The 15,251-nt window shown below is 47.1% G+C and overlaps 3 protein-coding genes and 1 pseudogene across 3 annotated transcripts, besides 28 other annotated features; all 4 read right to left on the reverse strand.

The window, feature by feature from the left end:
- Positions 1 to 3,519: part of a sequence feature (areas merged during assembly that could not be assigned to a particular haplotype. This can correspond to areas where the two haplotypes were merged or to regions with more than two copies in the genome that were merged during assembly.) that runs on past the window's edge.
- Positions 119 to 139: a sequence feature (AT_rich).
- Positions 342 to 3,725, reverse strand: Tc00.1047053511807.180 (hypothetical protein, conserved; the record flags this gene model as incomplete). Its single annotated transcript, XM_815338.1, has 1 exon — positions 342 to 3,725. The coding sequence occupies one exon, from the start codon at positions 3,723 to 3,725 to the stop codon at positions 342 to 344; it is 3,384 nt and encodes a 1,127-aa protein (XP_820431.1).
- Positions 3,520 to 3,862: a sequence feature (areas merged during assembly that could not be assigned to a particular haplotype. This can correspond to areas where the two haplotypes were merged or to regions with more than two copies in the genome that were merged during assembly.).
- Positions 3,863 to 7,487: a sequence feature (areas merged during assembly that could not be assigned to a particular haplotype. This can correspond to areas where the two haplotypes were merged or to regions with more than two copies in the genome that were merged during assembly.).
- Positions 4,150 to 4,178: a microsatellite.
- Positions 4,304 to 4,338: a microsatellite.
- Positions 4,473 to 4,499: a microsatellite.
- Positions 4,792 to 4,815: a microsatellite.
- Positions 4,970 to 4,993: a microsatellite.
- Positions 5,117 to 5,140: a microsatellite.
- Positions 5,168 to 5,216: a sequence feature (A-rich).
- Positions 5,324 to 5,350: a sequence feature (AT_rich).
- Positions 5,630 to 5,668: a sequence feature (A-rich).
- Tc00.1047053511807.190 (hypothetical protein, conserved) lies at positions 6,376 to 7,503 on the reverse strand (the record flags this gene model as incomplete). Its single annotated transcript, XM_815339.1, has 1 exon — positions 6,376 to 7,503. The coding sequence occupies one exon, from the start codon at positions 7,501 to 7,503 to the stop codon at positions 6,376 to 6,378; it is 1,128 nt and encodes a 375-aa protein (XP_820432.1).
- Positions 7,488 to 7,672: a sequence feature (areas merged during assembly that could not be assigned to a particular haplotype. This can correspond to areas where the two haplotypes were merged or to regions with more than two copies in the genome that were merged during assembly.).
- Positions 7,514 to 7,547: a sequence feature (T-rich).
- Positions 7,578 to 7,635: a sequence feature (T-rich).
- Positions 7,673 to 10,395: a sequence feature (areas merged during assembly that could not be assigned to a particular haplotype. This can correspond to areas where the two haplotypes were merged or to regions with more than two copies in the genome that were merged during assembly.).
- Positions 7,964 to 7,995: a sequence feature (GA-rich).
- Positions 8,051 to 8,085: a sequence feature (AT_rich).
- Positions 8,456 to 12,886, reverse strand: Tc00.1047053511807.200 (hypothetical protein, conserved; the record flags this gene model as incomplete). Its single annotated transcript, XM_815340.1, has 1 exon — positions 8,456 to 12,886. One exon carries the CDS (start codon positions 12,884 to 12,886, stop codon positions 8,456 to 8,458), a length of 4,431 nt encoding a protein of 1,476 aa, XP_820433.1.
- Positions 9,889 to 9,929: a sequence feature (CT-rich).
- Positions 10,139 to 10,177: a microsatellite.
- Positions 10,396 to 10,484: a sequence feature (areas merged during assembly that could not be assigned to a particular haplotype. This can correspond to areas where the two haplotypes were merged or to regions with more than two copies in the genome that were merged during assembly.).
- Positions 10,485 to 13,830: a sequence feature (areas merged during assembly that could not be assigned to a particular haplotype. This can correspond to areas where the two haplotypes were merged or to regions with more than two copies in the genome that were merged during assembly.).
- Positions 12,918 to 12,958: a microsatellite.
- Positions 13,270 to 13,324: a microsatellite.
- Positions 13,417 to 13,472: a sequence feature (T-rich).
- Positions 13,831 to 13,900: a sequence feature (areas merged during assembly that could not be assigned to a particular haplotype. This can correspond to areas where the two haplotypes were merged or to regions with more than two copies in the genome that were merged during assembly.).
- Tc00.1047053511807.210 lies at positions 13,886 to 15,235 on the reverse strand (annotated as a pseudogene).
- Positions 13,901 to 15,251: part of a sequence feature (areas merged during assembly that could not be assigned to a particular haplotype. This can correspond to areas where the two haplotypes were merged or to regions with more than two copies in the genome that were merged during assembly.) that runs on past the window's edge.

The following is a 15,251-nucleotide window of genomic DNA, read 5'->3' on the forward strand; positions in this document are numbered from 1 at the left end:
TATGCGTGCATAACAGAAAATTTCATATGCCTGAATGCGTGTCAAAAAAAAAAAAAAAAAGGAAGCACAAGTACTGCCCAGTTTTCTCCTCCATACACTTTGAGCACACAAGTTCCTCATATATATATATATATATAAAGCATCCCCGCCCTCTTTGGTGAAAGCTTCTATGCGAGACGGTCCCACTGCACTGAAAACACAAGTCAATGAAACGAAAAAAAAAAAAAACAAGTAAATGCAGGCGTAACAAAAATACAACACAATGTCGTGCATATATGCATATAATACATGAAGTCCGCATGTAAAGCCGAAAGAAAGGGAAAATAAAAAACAGAGAGGTCTCAAACAAACACAGGACGCCGAGGTGCAAGGGAGTTGACGGAAACTGGGATAGCTGCACCACGTCCCACAATATTCGTAATAACCGCTTGATTACCGGAAATGTTGTTATGGACAGAAAACACCTTTGTGGCGAGTGTCAGAAGCGCCCTTTGCTTTTGCACTATATCAGTTGGCTTCGTCCCCATCTTACCCTGCAATGTACGTTCCCATAACTCCTGCAGCTGATCCATAAGCGTGGGATTCAGCATCACGACGAGAGCGTGTTGGACTTGTTGCTGACGGAGAACATGCAAAGGGGTCATTTGAGATCCGCCAACGTTCATTATAGCATCCCGCAGCTGCGCCATCAGTGGCACATGTCGTCGAAATGCAAGAAATCTCGGCGGCACGCTGGCACGTGCTGGGAGAGAATTCGAATGCACACATGTCACCAAAATCGACATGGAGATGGCGGGCGTCGCATTTTTCTTTCGCTTCAAAGAACAAAAGAGGCCCTTCGAGGGCTGCACGAGTTTTGTCACCGGAACGGGAGTGACAAAATCGGAGAAAAGACTACCTGGGGAAATAGAGAGTTTACCGCTCTTTGCCCCTCTGCATGACACCAATACATGACCAACACACCACGTCACCGTCTCACCGGCACTCTCTTCCACGTCGTAACAGGCCTCAATGCAAATTGTATCCGTCGCTTTGCACGCAAACAAAACACGTTGACTGTGATCGCGGGAAAACTTCCACTTAAACCCATTCTTCTTAGAAGCCTTTATGGACACGACAGGAATGCGAACTGTCGGCATCCAATTCCCTCCAGACGTCGTCCTCGCACTTACCAGGCAGTAGCAGCACGCCCCTTCAGGGGTCAATTCCTTCAATCGCAACTTCTTAATCCCCAATTCGCAGTACACGTCGTCGGGATCCATCGGCGGAGTCATTTCAAAACCGCCTCCATCAGAAGTAGGATTGGGCGCCCAAGTAACCTGTCGACGCAGCCTCTCTACCATCGTTCCTCTAAAATCCTGCAGGCGTTCAGGAAGTGTATCCGATAAAATGGGTTCCTCGCCGCTCATCAGGTATTTTTCTTGTAGATTTCGATGAGCAGACAATCGTTCCAGATGCTTTAAGGGGTTTAAAACGGATACCAATGCGTTTTCAACCAAGACGGACTTTGTGTCTGGAACATCTTTAGACGTACAAGATAAAAGGGCGGCGAGTAACGGGGTGTATAGAACCGCGGATAACGACTTATCCTCTATGGTGCATGCCTCTAGAGCAAAGCAAACATAAATTAATGCTTCAAGCTGCACAACAATACGTTTAGCAGTGTCAGATGATGTAATCGCTTTCATGACGCTTCGATTTCCAACGTAAATACAACCCCTTCGTTCATCCCAATAGACCGCTGCACCACCCGTACGCAATGCGCTGTTGCACACATCGACCACCTCCTCATTCATTTTTGTCTCAAGCGGTTTTGGTTCCTCACCCTCAACAGTGGCAATGGGAGGACCAGAGGGTGGCATCCGTTGAATAACGCACAGTAACGGGGTACGTCCCTTCGAAAAAGAGGTACATATACTCAGTGTGAGGTTTTCCATGTTACGGTGTGCGATGCCGCAACGGCCTAGCAATTCCAGTGTCACATCCAATGGCACTTCCCCCGACTGAAATTTATCATGCGCCAGAAACATGGACTTCACCCGTTTAAAAACTGATTTATGTGCACAAGTTTCCAAAATTGACAGTGCGGCATCACGATGCATTGGCATGACAAATTCCCTTAATGCGACAGCACGTTCTTCCGCAGTTTCTACACCAACGGCCTTTAATGCAAATTTCAAACTCTTCTTAATAAAATGATGTTGCGGTACATCCCCCAAAGCTTGCTGCTCTTCTTTTACCATGCCTTTCTTGGTTTTTGACTTGGACCTTGCCTCTGTTGACTTTGTACCGTCGCCCTTTATCGCTGTCAAAACTGATTCCGTTGTCTCCTTCTCCGCTTCTCGTCGTATGAAATCACTTTGAATCCACATCAGCTGATTAAGAAAAAACGAAAGCGTGTCGTTTTCCGAGCCACGGGGCACCAGGCAGATGCGTGGCAAAACACGAAAACGTGGTGCCTCCTCAGGTGGCGTCCTTAGTACAATCACCTCACGAGTCTGCATTGATGCTGTTGGGGGCGGTACATCCGTCAGCACCGACCCCTGACTCAGGCCCTCCCTATCTTCTGTATACGTCGAAGTTGTATCATGCTGCGTAATCACACTGGAGTCTCTCAACGAGCCACTTCCAATACTACCCGTTATCAGAGAATTCGTTGACGAATTACTCGGTGTCTTCTCACTCTTACTGGTAGACAGAGAAAGTGGAGATACTTTATTGGGTTTGATGTCCAATGATTCAGAAAGTCTACTTCCTATGCTTGTGCTGCCCCCAGCTGCCTTCACTCCCGACGTCTTCGACTCTGTAGAAGACAAGGAAACGTGGTGTTTCGAAGAAGATCTCGTCTTCTCATCCTCAGTGCACAAGTACGAGTAAGAATAATTCTGAGAACCCTTAGTTGCAACGTCCTTTTTTATATCCCTCGTGCTGCTTTCCTCCGTTCCTTTAGTGGATTCGGCAATTTTTCCTGGGACTTTTTTCACCCTCGGCATTGAGGCCCATGTTGTGGTACTTCCGTCTGTCGAGCTGCTGTAGCTGTACCCATAGCTTTCGCTGCCCTCTGTCCCAACCGAATCGGAGCCATTGCGACTGCGGGACCCAGATGTCGTACTGCTGTAAGTGTGGGTCACGGAACCCTCTCCTCGTCCCTTTTCCGTGGATAAACTTTCCGAGTATGTGTAGGACAAGGATGATTCCTCAGGTTTCACATCATGAGTTGACTTCAACCGCTTGTCTTGTGTTGCGTAATATTTGCCTTTTTTCGTAGACTCCGTGCTATAACTGTAGCTGTAGCTAGAACCACTACTACTCCCCGTGTCTTCTTCCTCGCTACTGCTGGAGCTGTGACTGTAGCTGTAACCATACCCTTTGCTATCACCATAGCTATCGGATGATGCGCCATTGGTATTGGATGGACTTTCCTTTTTTGCTTCAGCAGAAATCGGTTGATTAACCTGAGATGATGTAATAGGCCGTGGCGGTTGTGGCACAGGCAGTGGCAAATCCGGGAAGGATAAAAACTTCTTTTGCCCGGTTAGCGGTGGTTCTTGTGTCACTGTCGACGCTGTCCCCGTCTCCGTAGCGGACTCTGTTTCCGAGTAGCTGTAGCTGTAGCTCCCACTGTCGGAGCGACTGGAAGACGACGATGTCGACACCCTTTCATTGGTGGAGTCCAGTGGGCGTAACGGGAGAGAAGTCACAGGTTTTGGCTGCTGTTCCCACATTTCTTCTTTCTTCTCCCACCCCACCACCTTTCCCCGCGAGCAAAAAATGCAGGCAATGCTCCCCACACACACACCCCTAAAAAAAAAATTAACTTGAAAAAAAATGGCCAAAAATGTACTCCACTCCCTCAGTCCTCCTTCTATTTTGCCCACACCCTCACTCGCTCACTCCTCAAGAAGTTACTTCTATATGGGCCTCGTGCTATAAAAAAATTAATAAACAGATACCTTCTTCTCTGCCGCGTCAATGTACGTTACACGGATGCCAGGATGGTAATTATCTTAGAAATGACAAGGCCGAGAGAAAAGAAAAAAAAGAGAGAGAACCAAAGGAGCATCAAGACAAGATGGCGCACATGCACACAGACACACACACAAATATATACATGCAGTAACCATTCCTTTTGCAACTAAAACGCACCAGAAAAAGAAGAAAAAAAAAAAAAAAAGAAAGGAATCCCCGTAGATTTATATACAGGTTTATAAACACACATTTGGCTGCCACTCCGGTCAATTTGCTTCTTCATTTGCGGAACTATTTTTGCCTTGGTTGCAATCACAAAATAGTACCGCTCTCAACGCACACACACACACACACATACATACACACGCAGGCCGCCCCACAAAAAAAAAAAGAAAATTCCCGTTGCTCTGTTAACCAAGTCACCCAAATACTTTTTTTCCTTCTTCTTCTTTTTCATAGGAATCCCACTCTTTGGTTCCATTCATTCTCTTCATATTTCTGGCCCCCTCCCCTCCCTTCCCCTCCTTTCCTCCCTCAGCCAACTCCGCACACAAAAGAAAGTAAATAAAATATGTTGAAAAGAAATAAAATGTTCACAACTTTTACTTCATATAAACCTGTATTGTATTCTATATAACATTTAATTGAGTTATTTATTTTCCTTTATTTGCGTATTCATGTCGAATGCGTGCATGCACGTAGACATGTACGTCTGTCTCATCCGTATCTCGTCCTTGAATATATAAAAATATGAATTTCTTTTACTTTTTCCCCTTCTCCCTTCACCCTGACTGTACGCGGCCTTCTCCCAGTATTATTGATTTGTTGTTGTTGTTGTTGTTTTTGCCGGCGCAACGTTACCAGCCGCCCAAACCGAATGCGCGCATGCACGCTGCGTGTCCCGCCTCCCTCCCATTTTTGCAGCGTTACACGCAGAAAACTTAAAGAAAAAAAAGACAAGTAAAAAAATCAAACACAACCGGCCATTAAACCCTCCCGCAAAAAAAAAAAAAAAAAAAAAAAATTATACCAATTACCCTCCTCTCTCTCTCCGACTGTTTATTCATGTGCATGCATGCAGATATATTTATATTTATATATCCCGGCAATCACGTGAGCAAACATATAAGAGAAATCACTTCCCTTTTCTCTCTCTCTCTCTCTCTCTTTCAGTTTTGTTTTCTCTTTCATAACACGCAGAAAAAAAAAACACAATAAAAATAAAAATAAATAAACAAAACAAACAAGCCTTCACCCCATATAAGTCCCACTAAGAAAGAAAGACGGTATCTCATTGGAGGCAATCCAAACCACACAACATCAGAATTGTTGTTTATTGTTGTGTCGATGACGCATTTATTTATTTTTTTTTTTTTTTTTTGACCGTTTCACTCCTCACTCGCCAACAAAACCCAACTCCCCTCGTCTCATCCCTCCTCATGTGTCTTCCCACCGTTACATCGTACAAACAGTCAACATTGCATGCATACATACATGTACGGCCCTCCACGTCCTTTCACCTCCGCTCCATCGCCCCCCCCCCCCCCCCCACACACACACACAAAGCCAAAGAAAAATCAACGCACATAACACCAACAATAATGGCAACACAACAAAAAGAAAAAAAAAAAGCTTATAAATTCATGCATGCGTTTCTGACAAAAAAAAAAATAAAATAAAAAGAAGAAAGAAATAAAAATTTCGCCGCAAAAAAAAAAAAACCACTCAACATTCAACAAAAAAGAAAAAAAGACGAACGTTGTGCCAGACCCGCAACACACACACACCTCTCTCTCTCTAGAGGTTCACGCGCCCCTTCCCGCTCATGCGGCCCATGGCATTGGCCGTCGTGCGTGAGTCCAAAACAAACAAAAGAAAAAAAAGGAGAAATGCGGGAAGAATAAAACATGACAACATGTCTCCCTCCCCCTTTGGACGCGGTGTATGCCCAAGCAGGCCCTGTGGAGAAACAGGGCCCACCCTTGTGCGCGCCAGTGAGGGCACAGGGAACCCCGTGGCGTGATGTCACACATCCTCTCACGCACAAGCCCCCCCGTGGTGCATCCTGCAAGCAACTCACATTTTCTGTCGGCACAACTTTTTTTGTCCTTTTTTTAATTCAGGATATAAAAAAAGGACAAAAAACTGTTCACCGCAACAAGTGTATATATCGTCCTAATAGCGCCTCACCTGTTTCACCCCGGACCCTGTTCCATTCACATGCATCACTTAATTTTTTTAGAGATATTGTTTTTTGTTGCTGTTGTTGTTGTTTATTTTTTTTGAAAAGTATTTCTGTTTTTGCGCATGTTCCAACCCCTCAATCCTTCTCTCACGACCGAAGACAGGTTTTCTCATTTTTTAATCAAAATGTCGCCATCAGTAATTCCTTTTATTTTCTTTCTTTTAGGCTTCTAATTTCTCCTTCCGTTGTGTCTTACGACCGTGTGGAATTGCATCCTCTCTTAACTCCTTTGCATCATGCGCCCCCGCTGGTTTCGGTGAGACACATCTGTTCTTTTTTTTCATCTCCAGCATGCTCCTCTTCACTTCACTTAAAAAGATGGTTACGGCAACGACAACACGGTGGCCCACGATGGGCAAATGATCCACTTTTTGCGGGATGTTGGCCGCTGTGAGTAATTCCCGTGTCCTCTGTGTCACCCGGCAGTTCTGAACATAGCTGGTGGTATTCTTCACAAAAGTTAACTTCAACACCTCCTCAAAAAACGCATTCATGAGAAGAATTACACCGGCAAATAACTGTGCTACCGCCGTGAGGGCGAGGCGGGCATCCCGTTTAAAAACCGCGCTCTTTCCATTGTCGCAGATGGTTTGCAGATGTGGCTTGCTCTCGTCCACAGCAGTGCGGACTTTGGTGCGAACCGTGTCGAGTTTGTCCATGCAAGCTGTCTTTTGCTCTCGAATGACCTCGCTCGTCTTGCTCAAACGTTTGGCCGACTTATTCACAAGCCCTCTTGCAGAATCCACAAGGGGTTCAACGGAGTCCTTCGCTGTTGTTGCGTACGTCTCCACCTGCTGGCGTCCATGCGTAATTTTGCTCTGAACCGCCTCCACGGCCGCACTGTGGTACGCCTCGGCTGATGTTTTGGCATCATTAAGAATTTTTCTGCCGGATTCCACGTACTGATCGGCAACCGAAATTATCTTCGCGGCGTAGGAGTTGCTGCCCCCATCCTCACCATTCGCTTCGCCCGCCCCGCTGACGTACGAGGCTGCAGACTCAATCATATCTCCAATGCGCTGTTTTCCCTCATCGGCAAGTTTCTGTGCCTTCTCCTTTGTTGCGTTAAGCGACTGATTTGTTTTCGTCACGGCGCCGTTAAGAGTCTCGCGGCCCACCTCAGTGCAGTCACGCACACCCTGCTTGACTTTCTCCACGGCACTCCTCACGGGTTTTTCCAGAGACGCCTTGGCCCCCAACACGGCTTCTCTACCGGTTTCGACGCATTCATTGATCTCCTGCTTAACGATTCCCGTATCGCTGCGCATTTCGGCTGCGGTTGAACTCATCGTTCTGTCCTTTTTTTTTCTTTCTTTTTTTCTCTTCTTCTTTTGAATGCCAATAAAATAACTCCTTCCGGTACTTTTGGTTTACTCTTTTTTTTCTTTTTTTTTTTTTACTTTTCCTTCCCTCCTTATCTTGCGTTTTAACTTCGGTGTACTGGGTGCTTTGATGCCATCGGGACAAACCACAGACCGCGTAGCGCGGGCGCGCAATAATAATTAAAAAAAAAGGAACGCAACATAAAATGCAGCGCAATAAAAGAAAGACGGACGCACATGTCATTGAGACGAAGCGACACACACGCAGTCGCAAATAAATCAACAACAACAACAACAAGACGTCTTTGGGTTTCTGTGTGCATGCTGTTTTTTAACCGAAAGCTCTCTTTTTTATTCCTTTCCTCCTTTTTTTTTTCATTCATCACGTCTCCCTCGTTATTAACGAAGTTAATTAAACACACAAATAGAGAGAGAGAGAGAGAGGGAAAGGGAAAAGGAAAAAAAGAAGCACGCCCCGCGTTGATGTCATGTTGCTGCCCCCTTCCTCCCCTCGTTAATTATTTTATGTATTTATATATATATATATATGTTGCTTTCCCCACTCCCTCTCTCCCTTTTCTTCTCAGAGGAGAGAAAGAGAGGGAGAAAAGAGAACACGGTGGGAAAAACAACAACGTGGGGTGAAGTGAGGGCGTGCGCGGCATCGGAGACATCCGCCGCCTCCATCATTATTGGCGTTGGCACCACACGTCATCATCCCCCCAGTTTTGTTGCCGCTTCTTGGCGCCCTGCCGCCATTGAAAAAACACCCACTCGAACAAGTAAACATGCACATAAAAGGCACTGACGTCCCACACTCTTTTTTTTTTTTTCGTTACCATTTCTTTCCCGCCGTGGTGCTGCAGTAACAGCAGCCAAGGGAAAAAAGGAGAATCAGAAACAACGAAAAAAAAAAAGATCACTCCATTGCAGCTGCTGAAGCCAATTTCTGTTCCCGCCAACGTTGAAACGCCTTCTCCCGGTGCTCATGCAAACGACGTTTGCGCTCCCGATTCTTCGCTATGCGCTCCTGCTTGGCAATCATGATGCGCTTGCGTTTTTCTTCCTTTTCCTCCTTTGTGAGAACCCGTGACTTCTCCTCTCGAAGTACCTGTCTCCGCAGACGATCGTCAATCTTCATGGTCTCACGGCGACGTCGTTTGAGCGCCCGCTCGGCGTCAGTCAAATCTCCGTTGCGGTACGCCACAAGAGCTTTGACAACCTTTGCACGCACACGTTTTGCTCGCTTGTAAAAAACTGCCTTCTCTTTTCTTCCTTGTTTTTCAAACTGTTGATAGAGAACCTTGACTGGGACTGGCGCCTTGGTTTCTTTGGCACGTGGTGTAAGACCGAGCAGCCGCTCCATCCCTGCAAGAAGACGAATGGACGCGGCGGACATTTGGAGCGAATCATCATTAACGGCCTCCTCTACGACGGATGCAAGCCACGCGGTGTCCAGGTGTACACGACTGTTGTATTTTGCCACCATCTTCAAGCAATGGAAGTAGTCGTACAACAATGTGTACTTCATCTCATACACGGCTCGAACTGTTGTAGACTGCAGGAACGACGTAATGGCGGTGCCAGCGGCAGTCTTCAACGAAGCGCCCATGCCAGAGAGCCGCGGTAGCATCGCCTCAATCATCTGGCAGCAACCTTTAAATACACGCACTCGTTGTGGTCCTGCAATTCCTTCCACCTCACCAAACTTCTCAAAGGCTGACGGTAGCACCACCCAGCCAAAGCCGTGGCGATAGTGGTGCATGTCACGCTTGATGCCAGGTAGACGTTTTTTGTCATTCCAGCCACGGTCACAAAAGATGGACTTGTAAAACTCCAAAAGCGTCACTCGGACATCCTCACCGGCATGATTTTTATACGCAAGGAAGGCAACAAAGTGAAACACACGTAGAGCAAGATCCCTCAACAACGCCATTCGACGACGTATAGTGACTGCATGTTTGGCAGACTGACTCTCCTTGCGTACCAACACGTGGTCTAACTTGCGACAGTAACTCTGGATGTCGGAGAGCAGTTGAAACAACTCTTCTGGCACGAGGAACCGACCAAAATATCGATTTTTGGTCATCATGAGAATTTGAGTGGAGGAGACAGCACTGTTGAAGATAACATCATCCGGGGATTTCACATTCTCGCGGCAAACGGCTAAGAGCACCTGAAAGATGTGAAGCATCAACGGGCAACGCATCGATGCACCAACACGCGCGGCAATTTGAATCGCCCGCACAACATTACTCTTGTCTTTATTTGATGTGTCTACAGGGTAGATAAACTGCAAATCCACATTTCCAATCATCCCCCTTAATGCGTCGATGTATTGCTGCGTGGGAGCCTCTTCCTCTTCCTCTTCTCCCTCCTCCTGATCCCCCTCCATAAAATCTTCCTTGTCACTTAACTCATCAGCGTCACTGGTGGCCTCTTCTTCAGCCTCGTCGTCAGGCGCAGTAGCAGCCGTGCTTTCTGTAGCTACACTTTCTTCCGATTCACTTGTGTCCGAAGTCCCAGTCGTATCCTCCCCATCCTCCTCTTCATTCTCATCCTCTCGCAGCTCCTCACTGCCTTCATCATTATCCTTATTAGAGTCGTTGTCGTTGTCGTCGTCGTCGTCATCATCATCGTCACTGTCTTCCTTTTCCGTTTCACCCCTTGCTTTTGCCTGACGCGACCTCTCACGATCGTCGGTGTGAAAGGCCTCACGAAGTGGGGCAAGAATCAAGTCAAGTGTTAGACGCTCCCGTACGTGACGAGCAAACTTTAGTAAGTACCCAGTAGCAATACGTCGAATGCATGTCATCAGAGGAATCACATGAATTGGTGCCGTTGACCGCATAGTGAGCGCCATTAGCACATCAACGAAAAGGTCAATGGTCTCTAATGTGCCGGTAAGGAAAAATTGGCAAATATCTGGCACGGTTGAAGTCGCCAATGCTTTTGCCTCGTCATTTGTGTAGTCATCGGTGCTCAACACCAAAAAAAGTAGCACAAGCAATATGTGCATGTCGCGCTCTGCATAAAACAAGACGCTGCGCTTTGAAGAATTCTCCAGTGCCTCCACAATACGATTTCGCGCCTTTCGAAAAACACTTTGGGAAACACCCGTGGTGTATCGCGTTGCTTCCCGTTTTTCCGCCTCCAGATAGGCACGAATAATATCCAATGGATTCAACGTGCACTTTGGTCTGGATAACGCAGCCGTATACGTAAAGGAAAAAACCTCTGCAAAAAGAAAAATGGCACGGTTCATGCTGCGCGTGTCACGATGTGGTGGTGATGGGTAGAAACCAAACTCCAAGAGTGCTTCTGCGGCGTCATCAATATATGTGCATTTCACACCCTCCCGGAGAGGAACGTAAAGGCATGACCGTAACTCGCGTAATACCCATGCGCGGTTTGCGGAAGCTGACATGTCCGAGTCGCGTGTGACACGGTAATGCCGGAGGAGGTCACGCACCTTCGCGTCAAGCAATTCTAATGGCATATTTCGAAGCTCTGCGATGTCTGTGGCTTTGGCGATGGTGCGTCTTCCATAGCCAACGGTCTTGCTGGCCATCTGCAGTATTTCGGCTCGCTGCTCGGCATCATCGTTTTGAACAGCCAATTGACCAAGACGAGAGACAAGTTGTTGAAACAGCGCACGCCGTGGGGTATCGGCGTTTCCACGACGGTAAGGAGCAATGGCGTTATGCACCATTGTGCTCAAATGCTCCTTCATGGACTCTCCCGCGGCGCAGCGTTGTGCCACAATATCAAACCAGTCTGTCCATACGGGATGCACCATCGGGTACACCATTGTCACCTGCTCCTTTCGGAATAACGCGTTGGCAATCTGTTCCACCGTGGAGGGCTCCAAGGGATCCATCGCAGCATATTTCATCACCACAGTAGGAACCCCTCTTTTCATGCCTGGGGGCTTTTCCTCCATCATCATGAGACGCAGCAGCAACTGGACTCCCTCTGGACGGTAGTACTCCAGTTTCGGATAGAGAAAAAAGGCGTACGACAACCATTCCAATACTGTTTTGTCTTCCCAGAGCGAGGGAAATTTCTCAATGATGTTGAAAAATAGATTTGCTGTCAATACTCGCAAAGCCTTCTGCTCAATGTATGCAAAACACAAATAATGGACAAGTCTTTGTGCGTCTTCAAGGCGCAATTTGCGAGGGTTGGCGACAATAACCGCAGTTGTAAACACAGTGGCAATCAATTGTTGATTGCGTTCCCCCCTTGTAGGGTCATTGATCTTGTCCGGGTCAATATCATCCAACTCTTCATCTGCCTGCTGTTGTTGTTCTTGTGTCAGCGTATCCTTCTTTGCTGCACGAGCCTCAAGACGAGCTTTGGAAGCTTTTAGACGAACGTCCAACGCCAGCTCCTCACCAATGAGTGAAAGTATAACGGAAGGTGTCACGGTAGTATCACGCAATAGCAAGAACAGAGTGTGTGCATGCAGGAGAATCATTGCCATATCTTCTGTAACCATACCCAGTAATAGACGTGATAAAGCGTAAGGAACAGCATGATGGGATGTCTCGCGTAAACTCTTCAAAGAGTGACAGTCCACATCTTCTGATAACTTGGCTTTTAAATGATTCAAAAACGCATGTTGTCCTTCTTTGCGACGTGACGAATTGTGTCGCAAACACATTTGTAAAAGTGCTCGAATGTGTTCTCTTTCCCTCACAGTTTTAGAGAGCGCCGCACGTGCCTGACTCACCTTGCCGTGGTCTTTTTCCTTTCTGGCCTCTTCCCCATCCTGCTCTTCCCTCTCGTCATTCTCATCCTCCTTCGCCACGGATGCATCCTGTCCTTCAACTCCATTTTTCTTCGAGGAAAAACTGTGTCCTTTACCCTTGTTGAGCTCGTACGAGGCCCACTCGTACCAAACGATGAAGGCGTGAACAATGCTTGGCGCACCACGTTCAAACTTGCTAATGTATGATCGGAGGGATTTTACGTCCTCCGGCAGGTGTTGCCGTACGAAGGGCGGTGGCACAAACTTAAAAATTTGACTGAGTTCTTTTCCAAAGATTTCAGTCGCGTTTAGTTGGCATTTAAATTTCGACAGGTCCACTCGCAGCTCTGCAGAAACTTTGGCTGCCAAGTGAATGTCGATGTTGTCCGTGCGCGCCGACCTTTGTCGTCGTTGTTCTCCATTACCTCTCTCTGCCTGTTGGCCACCGGAACGACCGTGGGCGCCACCCCGCCCCCGCTGCATCATCTGCTCCGGGACGTATTTCTGCTTTTGGTACTTTGCATTTGCCTTCTTGATGCGGCCTGATTTCTCCCGCTTCGCCGCGCTGGCAGTCTTGCGCCGAGAGGAGGGCGGCATTTCTTCCCTCGCGTGAGTGGCTCAATACCTATGTATGTATGTGTGTGTGTGTGTGTGTGTGTGTGTGTGTGTTTTGTTTATTCCCCTGCACAGAAGCAGTGAAAAAAAAAAAAGGAAAGAAAAAAAGATAAAGACAGCCATGACGCAGCAAAAATTTCATGATTCTCAAAAACAAGAAAACGCGGCCATGCATACAAAACGCACGCAGGCACCCCTCGTCTCGTGGGGTTGGGGTTTTGCGTAGCGTGCAGCGGAAATTTGCACAGGAAAGGCAAAACGGAATTCATTGGCAAAAAGGCATCATAAATTTCATGTCATGCACGTGTGGTCACCCCGCAATGAACGGCAAAACACATGAGCTCAGGAACGGCACCAACCCCCCAAAAAAGAACAATAACAATAATAACAGAGCATGAGGAAAATAATAATGATAATAATTTCAAGCTCACCGCAGGTCACCTCTTATTCTTTTTTGTTTCTTTGCTTAGTTTTCTCTCCCGGCATCTTTGCGGCATCGCATACACTCAACTTTTTTTTTCCTCCTCGTGTCATCCCTCTCTCTTTTTTTTTCTTTCTTTTTTTTTTCAGCTCATTTTGATTTGCTCACCCCCTTCCAGCCTTGTGGTTTCCGCTAATATTGCACCCAAAACTTGTTTGGCGCGCCCGCACTCACAGACACACGGAATGAGTGAGCCGTTCTGGCTTTGTGCATACATGATGCTGGGAAAGCGGCGCAACAAAAAGGACAAACACGAACAATCGATAATTAGGAAGGAAAGACATACAAAAAACACACACCACAAGCATCATGTTCGTAATAAAGTAAAAAGAAAAAGAAAAAAAAAACCTCAAAAATTTATTACGGTCACCACGTTGCGGTAGCCGACGTTGCCAGAAAAGCCAGATAACATTGCCCCGCAGGAGTCCTTAAGAGGACATCCTCATTCCACGTAAATTCCATCAGTATCACCTCAGTAACAGGCATCTCAAAAATGATTTTTAGTGCATCAGCATAAATTGGATGCGCTGTTGCAGAGCTTCAGACAACCCGTTGTTATTACCCCCCGCCATTCCAGTGGATTTCTTCGTGGGATCAAAAAATCTGTTGTAAAGGAGTATGATTTCATGCAGTGACAACCTCATCTGTTGCCCTTGCGAAACGGCCGTTGGATAGGCACATGGAATATTTCCACGGAACTCTTCTGCCCGGGCAACCACCAGCGGTCGAATGCTCCGCCACTCCAAATCCGTCAATTCCCGCAAAAACATCTGTTCTCCAATTCCCCTGCATTGATCCTCATTAAATAAACCAGTCTTTTCAATATCAATGATTTGGGCGTATTTTAGCAAGCAGCTATATTGTTCCCTATTCATGTTGTACATCCGACTCGGATCCCGCCGATACACCGAGCTCCACAAGCAGACACTTTCAAATGAAACACATCCTCCTTCTATCGGCTGCATTGCCATGTTAAATAGGTCAATAACGTCATTTGGGTGGCTTGGTAAATTCATGTACCGGAGCATTCTACATGCATCACACCACTGCAGCTCCAAGTTTGTGCGCGTTGAATTCAACGTGGCAAACTCCGGCCAAATATCCCTCATGAATTTAAACTCATCCTCCGACAAACCGTAGTCGCTCGCCACGCATGACACCGTCTCCTTCCACCGTCTGATGCCTTCTGCAGAAAGGGAAATGGAAGAGACGGGCCTCAACGCATTCGCGTTGAGCTTCGGAGGTGAAGCTCGGGACCGCACTTCTTGTTGTTTTTGTTGTTGCTCCTGCTGTGAACTAAAATCCGGGCTGGATTGGCCGGCATCATTCGTCTCCGGCCTATCCAACATGTACCCCCGGCCAACACGACTACCCAGTGGAGGGCTCGTTGAAGAGACATTCAAGAAGAAGAGAAAGAGGGTTTTGCGTTGCACGTCACGTGATCGTGGTTGAAATTCTCGAAGGTGCCGACCCAACCGCACACGCTGCACCGCCCCTTTGAATGCTTCTGCAGCTCCAAAATCGCCACGTTTGGCCGCCTCCGCTGCTCGATGGTCGCGGAGCACTCGGGGCACCGATCCACGCTCTCCACACACGCCTCACAAAAAATATGACGGCATGGAAATATCTCAAGCGGGCACACCCACTGGCACAGACACACGCCACACTCGCCAAAATTACTATCGGACTGAAAATACCGGGAGGCCGAGGCCCCATCAGGCGCAACGTCCGCCATCACTTTTGCAGCCAAAGACGCAAAAAAAAAAAAAAGGGAAAAGAAGAAAACAAATACACCACCGCAATCCAGAAGCACGCAATGCCTCGTTGCCATGTAAAAAAAAAAAAACATGGAGAAAACAAATATCT

This window comes from Trypanosoma cruzi, genomic scaffold (genome assembly GCF_000209065.1).
Source record: "Trypanosoma cruzi strain CL Brener 1047053517171 genomic scaffold, whole genome shotgun sequence".
Lineage (NCBI taxonomy): Eukaryota > Euglenozoa > Kinetoplastea > Trypanosomatida > Trypanosomatidae > Trypanosoma > Trypanosoma cruzi.